Source organism: Dermacentor variabilis, chromosome 1 (genome assembly GCF_050947875.1).
Source record: "Dermacentor variabilis isolate Ectoservices chromosome 1, ASM5094787v1, whole genome shotgun sequence".
Classification (NCBI taxonomy): Eukaryota; Metazoa; Arthropoda; class Arachnida; order Ixodida; family Ixodidae; genus Dermacentor; species Dermacentor variabilis.
In genome coordinates, this window is record NC_134568.1 from 29,817,618 (window position 1) to 29,833,933 (window position 16,316).

The 16,316-nt window shown below is 48.5% G+C and overlaps 2 protein-coding genes across 2 annotated transcripts in view; both read right to left on the reverse strand.

Moving 5' to 3' along the window:
* Positions 1-16,316, reverse strand: part of LOC142570657 (uncharacterized) — a 91,739-nt gene that overhangs the window by 32,526 nt on the left and 42,897 nt on the right. The window lies entirely within an intron of this gene.
* Positions 2,025-16,316, reverse strand: part of LOC142573972 (uncharacterized) — a 28,857-nt gene continuing 14,565 nt past the window's right edge. The window contains exon 3 of the mRNA XM_075683172.1: positions 2,025-2,547. Within this exon, the coding sequence (XP_075539287.1) occupies positions 2,508-2,547 (40 nt within the window). The 3' untranslated portion in view covers positions 2,025-2,507. The remainder of the gene's footprint in view (positions 2,548-16,316) is intronic.

The window sequence follows — 16,316 nt, forward strand, 5'->3', positions numbered from 1 at the left end:
CGAATCAACAAGAACGTCTGAATCCACAAGCACGAAGATCAGACAAAGCCATGTACTTCGCGTCATTCCCATGGTGGCTCATTGATTGCAGCGCTAGAGTTCCCTCTGATATATTGTAGGAAACTCTATGCTCGAACATCCTCGGGCACGACGGTCTGCTGCTACTTTCTCTTTTTCGGCGCTCTGCACATGCGTCATTCCTCCTCCGCTGTAGCTCCTTCGGTCGTTGAACCAGCGACGGGCGTGGATCAATTCTTATGACGATTGTTTGTTTCACCTGGTGTACCATCTTCTCCTACAAAAAAAAATGACGAAACCTACTTTCGGAACGTCCTTTGTAACTGCAGAAAGTAACAGAATACTAACACTTCGGATCCACATAACACCGAATTCAGTCTGGACAATACATATAGTTCGTAAAGCTAACAAAAGACTAGGCTACATTAGACGAATGCTTAAATACACTACGCCAGAAACGAAGCTGGCATGTTACGAATTGGTAAGAGCGATAGCTGAATGCCCCTGCGAGGCCTGGGGCCTACACACACAGACGTGTATCGCACAACTGGAACAGGCTCAACGGCGCGCGTTTTATTTCCTCTTCTTACAGTAGAAAATACTCAGTATGTTCAGTTTATCAGCTACCAAACTTATCCTTTCCTGATTCAAGAATAAATAACAACAGGGTTACTCTCTTTCACAGTAAAGTGGGCGACCATGTGTTAAATGAAAAAAAATTCGGTACATGCGCGAGACAACACTGTATGTTACACGAAAGAAACATAATACACATGTAGAGCAAAAATGGTTCACAAACTGGTTTCAGTAATCGTTTTCCTTAGAAGAAGCACGAAGCTGTAACAGCTAGGCTGCCAGCAAACGTTGTGGATATAGAAAAACCATGAGGAGCTGTCTTCCATCCTACTCGATTGTTTTAGTACTGCATTCCATTATTTTCTAGCACTGTATTATGGCGTTGTACTGTACTGGTATTGCACCAAGTGTATTACTTGATATTCTTTGGTTTGCGTATTACCGCTCCTATTTTGTACCTAGCTACGTTTGACTACAGTATGTATAAAGCAACGATAGTTTCATTTATGGCAACGGTTTAGCTGAACTTCCTTGGCTCTGAGTGATGGCTTATGCCTCCCTCGTTCGCCGCGTTCCGAAGCGGCAGCTTTGATCGCAAGGTATTCTTGTTCTTAGCATTGCCCAGTTGATTGGTCTGGAAGTTTCCAGAGTGGTAGACCATACTTACGGGGCCGGGTGATGGAAGTTTTGAGGCATATACACGTAATGACTCATTGCGATGCCTCTCCTTATCAAAACACTGCGACGATAATGGCGGAATTACTGCAAGCACCATAATCGTGGCTGTGAAATTCGCGAGAAGTGTCAAGAACAGTTCCCACTGAGTAAAGACCACTTGACTGCTCCTCGTTCACTCCGTAATGGTAGGGCGACAGAAAACGGCGCCAGCGACCAGGAACACTACAGTGCATACCTGCACTCGATCTTTTTTGTTGAGATAACATTCAGGCCCTAATCTGTCAATATTCTAGGTTCCCGCCATAACGAGCAGACCACAGGTGCCTCTTACATCTTTGGCAGAGGTGAACACACTTGTGTGCATACGAAGATGTGTCCGTGTCCTGCTGCACTTATTCCAAAGAATTTCCGAAAGAAAGGTTGGCACGACTTCTTAGCGAGAAGTGCAATGGGCCTTAGTGCAATTCCAAGTGAACTTTATCCTAGTGTGTACAAGATTTCGTTTGAGTAGGCCAGAGCCGAATTGTTTTACAGTACCTTTCGTCTGGCCTGGCACGCAAGTGATTACGTGGTGCTGTCCACTTCACGTTGTAGCCTCTGAAATGATTGCGCTCTCGTTGCTGGTGTTCCCAGGAAGAGTATTGAAAATGAGAGGAACAGTAAGAAGGAAGTGACATTTTCCCCCCTTTTTTCTTGCCCCGTAGCGTCGCGCATTAAAAGCGGGATCGCGGAATCTTTCTTAGGAACGCCACTTCAATTACAATAACGTTTATTTCAAGCACACAGAACAATAAAACATTCACACGAATAAATTGCGAAAATCCAAAAAATTTCAAACGATAAACACAGGCGCTGAAAGAGAGCGGCGCCCCCGCTTCGCTGCACCATCGTCCCGATTTCGGCGGCGCCGAGACTAGCTCGCAGCGGTAGCCGCGAGCGTGCTCGACAAGCCTCGGCCAACGAGACCAGCAGCTCAGCGTGGCGGGGTGTAGAACCCGCCTCCACGCGTCCAGTGAAGAGACGGGTGTTGCCCGGCACGGTGACAGCAGCGAGCGCACCGTCTGCTCCTCAGCTACCGACGATACAGGACGGGAGGCAGCACGAGCGCCCGGAGGACCTGCTGCTTATCCGCAGGGACAGCTGGGACGCGGCGCTGCCGAGATGGCGGCCGGCACAAGCGCGATGCTGCACCAACAGACGGGCGCCTCCGGTCGACATCGCGCTGCGTCCCGCGCCTACACCACCGTGCGGCCGGCAACCCTGGGCCGAGGCAACCTGCCGGAAGAAGAGGAAATTGTGCGATTCTGTGCGACTGAGCCACGAAGAGAATAGATACGCACCAGCTCTCATATTTTTCTACTGTTTACCTTTATTTACTCAACGTATTGTCAATTGTATTTTCACTTCACTGACTGTATTTCTGGCGTATACTCTTGCATTTTTGTTCAGATCATTGAAGTTCACATGATCTTTATGCCCTTATGCCCATTATGTAATGCGTTCAGGCCTTTAAGGATAAATAGATGAAATGAAATGTGTAACATGAGGCACACGCAGGAAATAAAATATTTTGCATAGCAGATTGAAAGCCCCATCGGACCGTGTAGGACTATTCGAGTATTCGGGCGTGTCTGAAGCGGCTAATAAGGGTGTTTCTGTACGGATAACATATTATGCTGCAGAGGAAACCATAGTTATTTCAAATTCTTTAGTTTGATGAATGAACTGAACATTTATCTGTCTCTTCTAGGCAAGAAGGCCTAACCGCAGTCACATGACGTTAGAACATTATCGAAGTTTTGCCCGAAATTATGCGCAACGATGTAACGAGGACCAAGGCGATTTTAGATGTTTGTTCAAGGAATGGGAGCAAGGAGAAGTGTATGCAGAGAAATCTAATAGGCATGTGTAGATACACCAAGGGCTTTGACGTCTCTGTGTCAGAGTGGTACCTAACCAGTGCCCCTATAACAGGATAGGCCATATGTGACAAATGCAAGAAATTCACAGAAGCCACTAAATGTCCCGCGCTATTCCATTAAGTGATATTTGTGATACCTATAAGTAGAATGATATGTGAAGGTAATATACATTATTTATTCTTTATTTACACACAATAATAGTGCGTTTAATGGTAATACTTTGTTAGTCGAATTTCCATGCTATACATGGTGTTCCAACTAACGTTAGCCAAATTGTTAAAAACAGAGTTTACAATATAGAATATGAGCTCCCACAGAGTTCGGTATTCAGTCCTCTTCAGCCACCGGGACAGTATTGTTATGTAATTACATAGCGGGCCAGAGAAGGTTAGATAAAGAGGATAATAATTTTTAAATTAAGAATATGTCTTTCGACGAGGAAGCTTTGGTTAAGTCATTCACAGCTCTCACTGAATCTTTTTCAGCCCGATGTGTCCTGTGTAATTATTTTTTGCAGCACTTTCCCTGTAGCAACAAAAATGTGAAAAAATGCCGTGGTTTTAGGCTTCCGTGCTCCTCGACGCATGAGCTCCCAAAAAGTAGTAGAATAAACTAACTCCCCTCACTCCATGATTCGGCAACCACCAGGCCATGGCGAAGTGGAACACCGGAGTTGGAATGATTCTGGAAATATTCCACACATTTTCCAACACTCGGTATAAAATGTAAGCGAAATGATGGACCAGTCGGCAAGGTGGCATGGCAGTGGAATGGGAGCCCGACATTGCGCACTGTAGTTTGAATGGAATGGGCACGTAGTCCTTGAAAGGCAGTGTCTATTTTAAATGAGTCTAGAAGACCGGAAAACTTGCCAATTAGACTAGAGTAGACTTGTTAAATTCATTACAGTTCTCAATTTTTACTCAATATTGGCTCTTTTATTATTCACCTACAGGTGACTACCTCTGCCACGGTAAGTATAGGGAACACGGTAGTCTACGCTTTTGAAGACCCGGAAGAATTTCTGCATTCCAATCTTGAACTGCATTGAAAGACAACAGCTTGACCTGTACGACTCAAGGATTGAGGCTAAAAACAAACGGTCACACCCTGCGCAAGTCTACGTTGATTCGGAAAGCACACGATGTTTTTTTTTAAATCACTGTCTATTACCGAGAAGACGCGAGAAGAGGTAGAGAGGCGTGCTGAAAAAAATGGTGTTCGTAAACGCTCCAGTGGCTTTGAACAAAAAAAAAAATAGATCATCCCGCAATACATATCAATGCGTTTCGCCTTTTGCTTCGTGTTAGTCTTCAAAGGAACAGAATGAGCTAGCTGGACGCATGACATGTGCAACCGTGTAAGATTATATTGTACTTTGCTTCACTATAATCAGAATTTCGTCAGAATAATGAAAGATTTTGTAAAATGGTGGATTTTATTCAGAAATCATATAAACCTTGCTTGTATCGCAACGAAGAGCACTGCGCGGGGCGTCCTTTAGGATCCCTACCGGGCCCAATATATTCAGGCCCTGTCCGGCCGGGCAAACCCGGTCCGGTTCAACCAGTTAGCCGTTGAGTGTATGCGAAGCATGGTGAAGTTCTCAGTTATTTTGAAAATACTAAACGCACACAAATTTGAAAAGGTAGATTTCACTGGGTCGCTTGCCGCTGCAGTTTCTGTTTTAAGAAATAAATAACAAATGTGGGAAAATATTTAAAATAAATTTTGGGGTTTTACGTGCCAAAACCACTTGCTGATTATGAGGCACGCCATAGTGGAGGACTCCGGAAAGTTGGACCACCTGGGGTTCCTTAACATGCACAGGCCGCCATTGGAATCTGAACCTGGCAACGTTTGACGTTAGAACGTTGTCTAGTGAGGCGAGTCTAGCAGTGTTATTGGAGGAATTAGAGGGTAGTAAATGGGATATAATAGGGCTCCGTGAGGTTAGGAGGACAAAAGAAGCTTATACAGTGCTAAAAAGCGGGCACATACTGTGCTACCGGGGCTTAGCGGAGAGACGAGAACTGGGAGTCAGATTCCTGATTAATAAGGATATAGCTAGTAACATACAGGAATTCTGTAGCGTTAACGAGAGGGTGGCAGGTCTTGTTGTGAAACTTAATAAGAGGTACAAATCGAAGGTAGTACAGGTCTACGCCCCTACATCCAGTCATGATGACCAGGAAGTCGAAAGCTTTTATGAAGACGTGGAATCAACGATGGGTAAAGTCAAAACAAAATACACTATACTGATGGGCGACTTCCATGCCAGGGTAGGCAAGAAGCAGGCTTGAGACAAGTCAGTGCGGGAATATGGCATAGGCTCTAGGAATAGCAGGGGAGAGTTATTAGTAGAGTTTGCAGAACAGAATAATATGCGCATAATGAATACCCTTTTCCGCAAGCCGGTTAGACTAAAGTGGACGTGGAGGAGGCGGAATGGTGAGACTAGAAATGAAATCGATTTCATAGAAATGAAATCGATTTCATACTCTGCGCTAACCCTGGCATCATACAAGATGTAGACGTGCTCGGCAAGGTGCGCTGCAGTGACCATATGATGGTAAGAACTCAAATTAGCCTAGACTTGAGGAGGGAACAGAAGAAACTGGTACATAAGCCAATCAATGAGTTATTGGTAAGAGGGAAACTAGAGGAATTCCGGATCAAGATACAGAACAGGTATTCGGCTTTAACTAAGGAGGAGGACCTTAGTGTTGAAGCAATGAACGGCAATCTTATGGGCATCATTAAGGAGTGCGCAATAGAAGTCGGTGGTAACTCCGTTAGACAGGAGACCAGTAAGCTATCGCAGGAGACGAAAGATCTGATCAAGAAACGCCAATGTATGATACCTCTAACCCTACAGCTAGAATAGAACTGGCAGAACTTTCTAAGTTAATCAACAAGCGTAAGACAGCTGACATAAGAAAGTATAATATGGATAGAATTGAACACGCTCTCAGGAACGGAGGAAGCCTAAAAGCAGGGAACAAGAAACTAGGAATAGGCACGAATCAGATGTATGCGTTAAGAGACAAAGCCGGCAATATCGTTACTAATATGGATGAGATAGTTCAAGTGGCTGAGGAGTTCTATAGAGATTTATACAGTACCAGTAACACCCACGACGATAATGTGAGAGAGAATAGTCTAGAGGAACTTGAAACCCCACAAGTAACGCCGGAAGAAGTAAAGAACGCCTTGGGAGCTATGGAAAGGGGGAAGGCAGCTGGGAGGATCAGGTAACAGCAGATTTGTTGAAGGATGGTGGGAACATTGTCCAAGAAAGACTGGCCACCCTATATACACAATGTCTCATGACCTCAAACGTACCGGAATCTTGGAAGAACGCTAACATAATCCTAATCCATAAGAAAGGGGACGCCAAAGACTTGAAAAATTATAGACCGATCAGCTCACTGTCCATTGCCTACAAAGTATTTACTAAGGTAATCGCAAATAGAATCAGTAACAACTTCTGGAAACCAAAGGACCAGGCAGGATTCCGTAAATGCTGCTCAACAATAGACCATATTCACACTATGAATCAGGTGATAGAGAAATGTGCGGAATATAACCAACCGTTATATATAGCTTTCATTGATTAAGAAAAAGCGTTTGATTCAGTCGAAACATCAGCAGTCATGGAGGCATTACGGAATCATGGCGTAGATGAGCCATATGTAAAAATACTGGAAGATATATATAGCGGCTCCACAGCCACCGTTGTCCTCCATAAAGAAAGCAACAAAATCCCAATAAAGAAAGGCGTCAGACAGGGAGATACGATCTCTCCAATGATATTAACGGCATGTTTACAGGAGGTATTTAGAGACCTTGAGTGGGGAGAATTGGGGATAAAGGTTCATGGAGAATACCTTAGCAACTTGAGATTCGCTGATGATATTGGCTTGCTTAGTAACTCAGGAGACCGATTGCAATGCATGCTCACTGACCTGGAGAGTCAAAGCAGAAGGGTGGGTCTGAAAATTAATCTGCAGTAAACTAATGTTTAACTGTCTCGGAAGAGAACAGCAGTTTACAATAGGTAGCGAGGCACTGGAAGTGGTAAGGGAATACATCTACTTAGGGCAGGTAGTGAGCACGGATCCGGATCATGAGACTGAAATAACCAGAAGACTCAAAATGGGCTGGGGTGCATTTGGCAGGCATTCTCCAATCATGAACAGCAGGTTGCCGCTATCCCTGAAGAGAAAAGTGTATAGCAGCTGTGTCGTACCAGTACTCACGTATGGGGCAGAAACCTGGAGGCTTACGAAAAGGATTCTGCTGAAATTGAGGACGACGCAACGAGCTATGGAAAGGAGAATGATGGGTGTAACGTTAAGGGATAAGAAAAGAGCAGATTGGTTGAGGGAACAAACAGGGGTAAATCAAGAAAAAGAAATGGGCATGGGCCGGACATGTAATGAGGAGGGAAGATAACCGATGGTCATTAAGGGTTGCGGACTGGATTCTAAGGGAAGGGAAGCGTAGCAGGGGGCGGCAGAAAGTTAGGTGGGCGGATGACATTAAGACGTTTGCAGGGACAACATGGCCACAATTAGTACATGACCGGGGTAGTTAAAGAAGTGTGGGAGAGGCCTTTGCCCTGCAGTGGGCGTAACCATGCTGATGTTGATGATCTAAATATAAGTACACCGGTGTTTTCGCATTTCGCCCCCATCGAAATGCGGCCGCCGTGGCCGGAATTCCATCCCGCCAACTCGTGCTCAGCAGCCCAACACCATAGCCACTGAGCAACCACGGCGGATTGGGAAAATATCAAAGGAGCACGGTGTTTGGATCGGACCGCTGGTACGATCTGTTGGGAACTCGGCGCTGACGCCCGTGGTTGTACCTGGGTCGCAAGCCCCAAGGGTAGCGTTGGCCTGGCGGCCTGGGGTACAACTGGAAGCCTCCGAAGGTCCCGGCAAAGCATGAGTCGACTGGTAACAACGAAACAACTTGTTTATTTTAACATCGCAAAGAGTTGGTGGTCAGGTTTGACCGAAGTAGAGAGACGGGAGAGCACTTCACTCAACAGAAGAAATCGGAGCCCTCCCTTTGGCGTCCGGGGGCAGCTGTTTTTATACTCTCGCAGTTGAGGGCAAGAAGGAACCCCTCAAAAGACGAGCACGTGAATGTACAATGGGCTAATGGTGACGCACACTGTCGTAGCGATGCCGTAGCACCATGTCGAGCACGATCTCGTAGCACCCTGTCGTGGCGCTGCCGGTCGGACACAATGACTGTAATGAGAGGATGGTCCCTGCTTTGGCATCGCCTGTTTCGGGCATAATGACTGGAACGAGATCCCTGCTTTGGCATCGCCTGTTTCGGGCCCAATAACTGGAATGAGATCCCTGCTTTGGCATCGCCTGTTTCGGGCACAATGACTGGAATGCGAGGATGATCCCTAGGCGGTCGCACCGCCGCAGTCGCGCCTGGAAACACCTGGCGAAGAGTGTTGCGGCGACGACGATCGGGCCAAAATGTCTGCCGCCCCGCCGCAGTCGCGCCGGCAAAACCACGTGTCGCAGGCGAAACGCAACAGACCGCCCCGCCGGGGGAAGGAGATCCCGATGGACAGGGGACTGCATCCGCTGTCCGGAGGGATGTCGCTCGATGATGCTCATAACCGAAGTCGGGCGTCCCTCGACGTTTCTTGAGCGCAGCGCACAGAGAAGGCCTCGTTCTCTCGTTCAGGTTCGCACGGGACACTGCAAAGTGACTTCGGGAGAGTTCACATTTTTGTTCTCGTTCCCGGCAAGCGTTAGAACTACGCTGAAACTCAACCGCTCAGTCAGCAAGCACGGCACAACCCTCACTAAGCCCTGCCAGGCTCTTTCCCCTTCTTATACCACTGCCTAGTTCCCTACAGTAGTCTAGCATCACTCAGAACGCGTCCACAAATTGAAAAATTGCATTAGAAAGCATATCATCACTTTGAAACACTAAACAAAAGCAATATGTTAAAAAAAAATCCTGCCTCAGGAAGAAAAACATCAGTAACAAACAATTTTGAGGCTGATTCCTACGTTAGGGGCTTCGACTTAAGCCATCGGCGTTACCGTTGAGACTCCCCTTTTTGTAACGCACCTCAAAGGAATATTGTTGTAAAGCGAGGCTCCAGCGCAGGAGGCGGCCATTTTTGGGAGAGATGGTCTGCAGCCATTGGAGAGGGCAGTGATCCGTCTCAATGATAAACCTCGAGCCGGCTAGATAGCATGACAATTTCTGAACGGCCCACACGAGACATGCACACTCTTTCTCGGTGGCGCTATACGCCTGCTCACGACTGGTCAGCTTACGACTAGCATACAGGACGGGGTGTTCTACTTCTCCATTTTCCCGTTGGCACAGTACAACGCCCATGCCTCGCTCACTAGCATCGCACTGAACAATGAACTCTTTTGTATAGTCTGGCGATCGTAGCACAGGCTGGCTTGTTAGGGCACTCTTTAGGGCGCTAAAAGCTCTTTCCTTGGTCTCGTCCCAGACGACTGTTTGAGGCTCTGTTTTTCTTAGAGCATCCGTCAGGGGAGCCGCGATATCAGAGTACCTAGGGATGTACCTCTGATAGTAGCCGGCGACACCTAAGAACGACCGAATATCGGTCTTTGTGCGCGGTTGCGGAAAGTCTCGCACAGCGGCCACTTTTATTTCAGAGGGGCGGCGACGACCCTGACCAATCACGTGACCGAGGTAGACAACCTCGGCCTGTGCTAACTGGCACTTAGGAGCCTTTACTGTCAAGCCTGCTTCGCGCAGGCGGGTTAGCACTGCCCGCAAGTGTGTCATATGCTCAGACCAGGATGCGGAGAATATCGCTACGTCGTCTAGATACGGTAAAGCGAATTCTTGCTGTCCCCGCAACACTTTATCCATGAGACTTGAAAAACAGTATGGCGCGTTCTTCAAACCAAAACTCAACACTTTAGGACGGAATGTTCCCATTGGTGAAATGAACGCCGCATACCTACTAGCCTCTTCTGTAAGTGGAACCTGCCAGTAACCCCTGACAAGATCTAGGGTGGAAATAAACTGAGCGCTACTAACTTTCTCAAGGCGCTCCTCGATGTTAGGGATCGGATAAATTTGATCCTTAGTGATGGAATTAAGCCTGCGGTAGTCGACGCAAGGACGAGGTTCCTTGCCCGGTACCTCAACTAAAATCAAAGGGGAGGTATAATCACTCTCACCTGCCTCAATAACACCGAGCTGTAGCATTTTCTTTACCTCAGCCTCCATAATATCGCTCTGGCGGGGTGACACCCGATACGCCTTGGATCGTACTGGCTCTGGGGAGGTAAGTTCTATATCATGAGTAAGTACAGAAGTCCTACCAGGCCTCTCAGAGAACAGACCTTGAAACTCTCGTAATAGCTGGTGTAGTTCGGTTTTCTGCTCAGGCGACAGCGGTGCTTTACTGATAAGGTCACTAATGACTTGACCGGTGTCTTCCCTGTTCGTCACTGAGCCTAGTCCCGGAAGCTCGACCGGAAGCTCTTCAGGAACGTTTACCATCATGCACACCACTGCTTCCCTTTGTCTATAAGGTTTGAGCAGATTACAGTGGTAAACTTGCTGTGCTTTCCGCTTTCCTGGCAGACTTACCACGTAGTTAACGTCCGACAGTTTCTGAACAATTCGTGCTGGGCCCTCCCACTGCACGTCTAGTTTGTTGTTTAGCGATGTGCGCAATATCATGACCTCATCGCCAACCTCAAAACGACGGGCCCTGGCTGTCCGATCATAATAAACCTTGGCCCTCTGCTGGGCCTTTGCCATTGCTTCACCTGACAACTCCTGTGCCCTTCTTAAGCGTTCGAGGAGCTTAAGCACGTACTCCACCACGACTGGGTCGTCGCCCCTACCTTCCCATGATTCTCGAAGCATGCGAAGCGGAGATCGAAGCGAGCGACCGTACACCAGTTCAGCTGGCGAAAACCCCGTAGCCGCATGCGGCGCGGTCCTTAAAGCAAACATCACCCCAGGCAGACACAGCTCCCAGTCAGTTTGATGTTCAAAACACAAGGCTCTCAACACGCGCTTCATGACGGAGTGGAGCTTCTCAACGGAATTCGACTGTGGGTGGTACACTGAGCTGTGTAACAGCTTTACCCCACACCTTTCGAGAAAAGTTGTCGTCAAAGCGCTAGTAAACACTGTGCCCTGATCTGATTGGATTTCCGCAGGGAAACCAACTCGCGCAAATATGGACAGTAGTGCATTAACTATCTCAACTGAGCTGAGTTCTTTAAGCGGCACTGCTTCAGGGAACTTTGTCGCTGGGCAGATCACAGTCAAAATGTGTCTGTACCCCGTGGCTGTTACCGGCAGAGGTCCCACAGTATCAATAACGAGCCGTCTAAAAGGCTCCGTAATGATAGGTACCAATTTCAACGGCGCCCTCGATTTGTCCCCTGGTTTGCCCACCCGCTGACAAGTGTCACATGTCCTCACGAAATGGTCTGCGTCCCGAAAACACCCTGGCCAATAGTACTCTTGCAAGAGACGGTCCTTAGTTTTCTTAACTCCTAGGTGTCCGGACCACGAACCCCCGTGTGACAAGCGCAACAGATCCTGACGATAGCATTGAGGCACGACCAGTTGATCGAACTCCACTCCTCGGTGGTCTAGATACTTCCGGTACAGGACTCCACCTCTTTCCACAAAACGCGCAGTTTTCCTGGCGATACCTTCTTTGACATTGCAGCGCACGTTTTCCAGGCTGCCATCCTTTTTTTGCTCGGCTATCAAAGCCGACCGGCTGACTCTTAGCAACCTATCAAGTCCGTCTGACGTAGGCGCGATGAGCAAATCTGTAGATAGCTCTTCTAACTTTCCCGTGTCGGGCGTTTCCTCTCCAGTATCTGGCGCCTTTAACGTTACAGACTCAAGTTTATTCAGTTCGGGCGTGCTCTGAATATCAGCTTGCTGCGCCTCTGACCCTTTTTCGTTGTTTGATAACGTCGGCCCCGCAACTACCGCCTTTGCAGCGAGCTCCCGAACCTTCGATCTGGTTAAGGCCTGAACACTAGCTTCACCAAACAAAAGCCCCTTCTCGCGCAGGAGGTGATCGGACCTGTTTGAAAATAGGTACGGGTACTGGGGTGGCAGCATAGATGACACTGCCGCCTCTGTCTCAAGCGCTCCGAAAGGTCCTTCAATAAGCACCTTTGCTACTGGCAGACACACGCTATGAGCTTCCACGGCTTGCTTGATCCATGCGCACTCGCCCGTGAACATATGGGGTTCTACGTAAGATGGGTGAACTACATCCATCGTAGCTGCGGAATCGCGAAGCACTCGGCACTCTTTCCCGTTCACGAGGAGGTCTCGTATGTAAGGCTCGAGAAGCTTCATGTTCTCGTCAGTGCTGCCTATTGAAAAAAACACAACTTTTGGTGTTGTTTCCGGACACTGCGCCGAAAAGTGACCCGGCTTCTGGCACGTATAACACAAGCGCGCTCGCCTCATCTCGAACCGCTTTCTGCGTTTGGCTGCCGCCGTCTCTTTACGTTTGGTCGGACTGCTTTCGCTCGCATCCGCACTACGCGTGTCCCCCTTTGCTCTTATGGGTGTGAACTTCGGCCTCTCGAACTTCGAGCCAAATTCACCCTTTTGACCATCCTTAGCTCCGCGAGCTCGACGCGTCACAAACTCCTCGGCTAGCTCAGCGGCTCTAGCCACCGTACTCACGTCTGGCCTATCCAAGACCCAGTATCGCACGTTCTCCGGTAACCGACTATAAAACTGTTCTAGCCCGAAACACTGCAGAACTTTATCGTGGTCACCAAACGCTTTCTCTTCTTTGAGCCACTCCTGCATGTTCGACATAAGCCTATACGCAAACTCTGTATATGACTCACTTCTGCCTTTCTCATTTTCCCGAAACTTCCGACGGAACGCCTCCGCAGACAGCCGGTACTTTTTTAGCAGACTCGATTTTACTTTGTCGAAATCCTCTGCTTCCTCTCTATCCAAGCGAGCGACTACGTCGGCCGCCTCGCCGGGTAACAAAGTGAGCAAGCGCTGTGGCCACGTTTCCCGAGAGAACCCCTGCTTCTCGCACGTTCGCTCAAAGTTAACCAGGAACAAACCAATGTCCTCTCCAAGCTTAAACGGCCGCATTAGGTCAGTCATTTTGAACAATACGCGTTCTCCTGCACCGTGTGCCTGACTTCCATTACGAGCGCGTTCCATCTCTATCTCGAGACGCTTCATTTCCAAAGCGTGTTGATGGTCACGCTCTTCTTTTTCTTTCTCTTTTTGTTCTTTAAGTTCGCGCTCCTGTCTTTTTGCAGTCTCCCTCTCTTCAATAGTCTCAAGGCATTCCGACAGCTCGTCATCCTCAGCCTCTAACTCAAGAATAGCCTTTAGCAGTTCAGGTTTTCTTAGTTTGTCTGAGACATCCAGACCCAACTCTCTTGCAAGCTCCAACAATTTCGGTTTGCGCAACGACTTCAAATCCATGGCTGCTCTGAATGCTGCTTTCTCTACTGCTTACTATTGTCTTGCCGCAAACTAACCCGGCAGCAACGACAACCACAATTACCAGCTCTGTTTCTGACACTAACAAAAAGCCTGGCAAAGCTCAGAAGAAGAAAGTCCCGCACTCACCAAACCTCGCAGGCAGGAATTCCGCGCAGTCGTTCCGCTGCAGGCAACCAGTCGTCACACAGGGCTCGTTGCACTGCTCCCGGATCGTCGTTGAGCTGCTCAGCATACAGTCAACTGCATCTCTTCGCTGCTGGCCTCCGTTGTCGCGATCTCACCGCTGGCAGACAGTTGTTTTAAGTCGGAGGTGATCTCACCGCTGCCAACCAGATGTTTGGATCGGACCGCTGGTACGATCTGTTGGGAACTCGGCGCTGACGCCCGTGGTTGTACCTGGGTCGCAAGCCCCAAGGGTAGCGTTGGCCTGGCGGCCTGGGGTACAACTGGAAGCCTCCGAAGGTCCCGGCAAAGCATGAGTCGACTGGTAACAACGAAACAACTTGTTTATTTTAACATCGCAAAGAGTTGGTGGTCAGGTTTGACCGAAGTAGAGAGACGGGAGAGCACTTCACTCAACAGAAGAAATCGGAGCCCTCCCTTTGGCGTCCGGGGGCAGCTGTTTTTATACTCTCGCAGTTGAGGGCAAGAAGGAACCCCTCAAAAGACGAGCACGTGAATGTACAATGGGCTAATGGTGACGCACACTGTCGTAGCGATGCCGTAGCACCATGTCGAGCACGATCTCGTAGCACCCTGTCGTGGCGCTGCCGGTCGGACACAATGACTGTAATGAGAGGATGGTCCCTGCTTTGGCATCGCCTGTTTCGGGCATAATGACTGGAACGAGATCCCTGCTTTGGCATCGCCTGTTTCGGGCCCAATAACTGGAATGAGATCCCTGCTTTGGCATCGCCTGTTTCGGGCACAATGACTGGAATGCGAGGATGATCCCTAGGCGGTCGCACCGCCGCAGTCGCGCCTGGAAACACCTGGCGAAGAGTGTTGCGGCGACGACGATCGGGCCAAAATGTCTGCCGCCCCGCCGCAGTCGCGCCGGCAAAACCACGTGTCGCAGGCGAAACGCAACAACGGCAGGAACACGACAAAGGGAGGACAAGGAAAATTGGTGTTACACTCCCGTGATTGTGGGTGTGCTCCGTCTTTTGACAACACTGCAGTCTTGTTCAGAGAAAAAGATGGTTGCACGCGCGTGAATGTTGAAGCTACGGTAATGGATAATGAGGATTAGTAGTGCGTCAGCTCATCGCTTCTTTTGTTATTTGCGAAATAAACCTTTATTGAAGGCAGCTGGTAACAAGCGCTTAGTAATGCACACGCGTTGGTATGATCAATTGATTCGTTATGTTCTTTTCTTTTTTGTATATTTTTCAGTATATATTCAGAACATCTGGCATTAAGCGTTAGTTGGAAGTTAGCGCCTTGTCGTAAACGCGCGGGGGCCCTCAGCCGCAAAGGCTTCCACTGTGATGCTTCACCGCTAGACTCCAAACACCGCTTCCTGAGAAGGTGCTTCGCCGCCGAGCTGCGGCCATGTCGGAACGCGCAGTGCTCTCTCCCTTGATGCCACCCTTCTTGGACACACTGCACGCGCCCGGTAGTGCAGAGCTGCAACCTCCTCCTCCGGTGTACATAAAAGGCCGGCGCCTCTGGCGTTCCGTGCCTTTTCGTCATCGTACTTCGTCCTCGTTAAGAAGTAAACGCATTATTCCTTGACCTACCTCTTGCCTCGTCACTGTCAGCATCTCCTTCTGCCCATACCTTTGACCTTCGTGTCATGCTGCCCATGGGAGCTTGGTGCATCTCATAACAGCCTGTTTCGTTCGTGTCTCTATCTGCTGCTTTGCAAGTTCTGCGCTAGAACACCAAGAAGTATCTTTGTATGTTTGTATCTAACGGTTTTCTCGCACACCTGGGTCATTGTGTCATCCATGGCCGAATGATTAGAGCATCGGGCTGATATGCTTAGGGAACTGGTTTCCAAACCAACTGTCTGACAAACTTGACTCATTGAGCATGTGGGAATCTTGTATATATGTATGTGCCGCTCTTCAATGAACCGCTTTACAGCCGACATGGGTCACTGTAGATGCGGGACTGGGTATGAACTGCTTTTCAATGAAACTCTTTGGCGCCAACATAGAGCACTAGGTATGTGCCAGTAAGTGCGTGCCGCTCATCAATGAACCGTATTTGAAGCCAACTTGTGTAAGCTTGGTATGTGCCACTCGTTACGACGGTGGCAATATGTTGTTTTGCTGTATTGATTCAATGCTGAAACCATTACCGTCGATAGTCATCGCGAGGTGGGTTCAGCGGTTTTAAATGCGGTTAGCATTATTAAGATATTTCACGCATTTTGCCGGGGATATCTGTCGGTCTGTATATCTGGCTGCCTGTGTGACTGCGTATCTAACCGTTTTCCCGCCATATTGGGTCACTGGGTAGTTCATGGTCTACTGTTTAGAGCATCGCGACATTGTGGTGAGAGAACCATGTTCGAAAGCAATAGTCGGGCCAACTTGGGTCATGGGTATATGAGATTTTATATCTGCCTCTCATGAGTTAGCCCGCTTCAGCCAATTT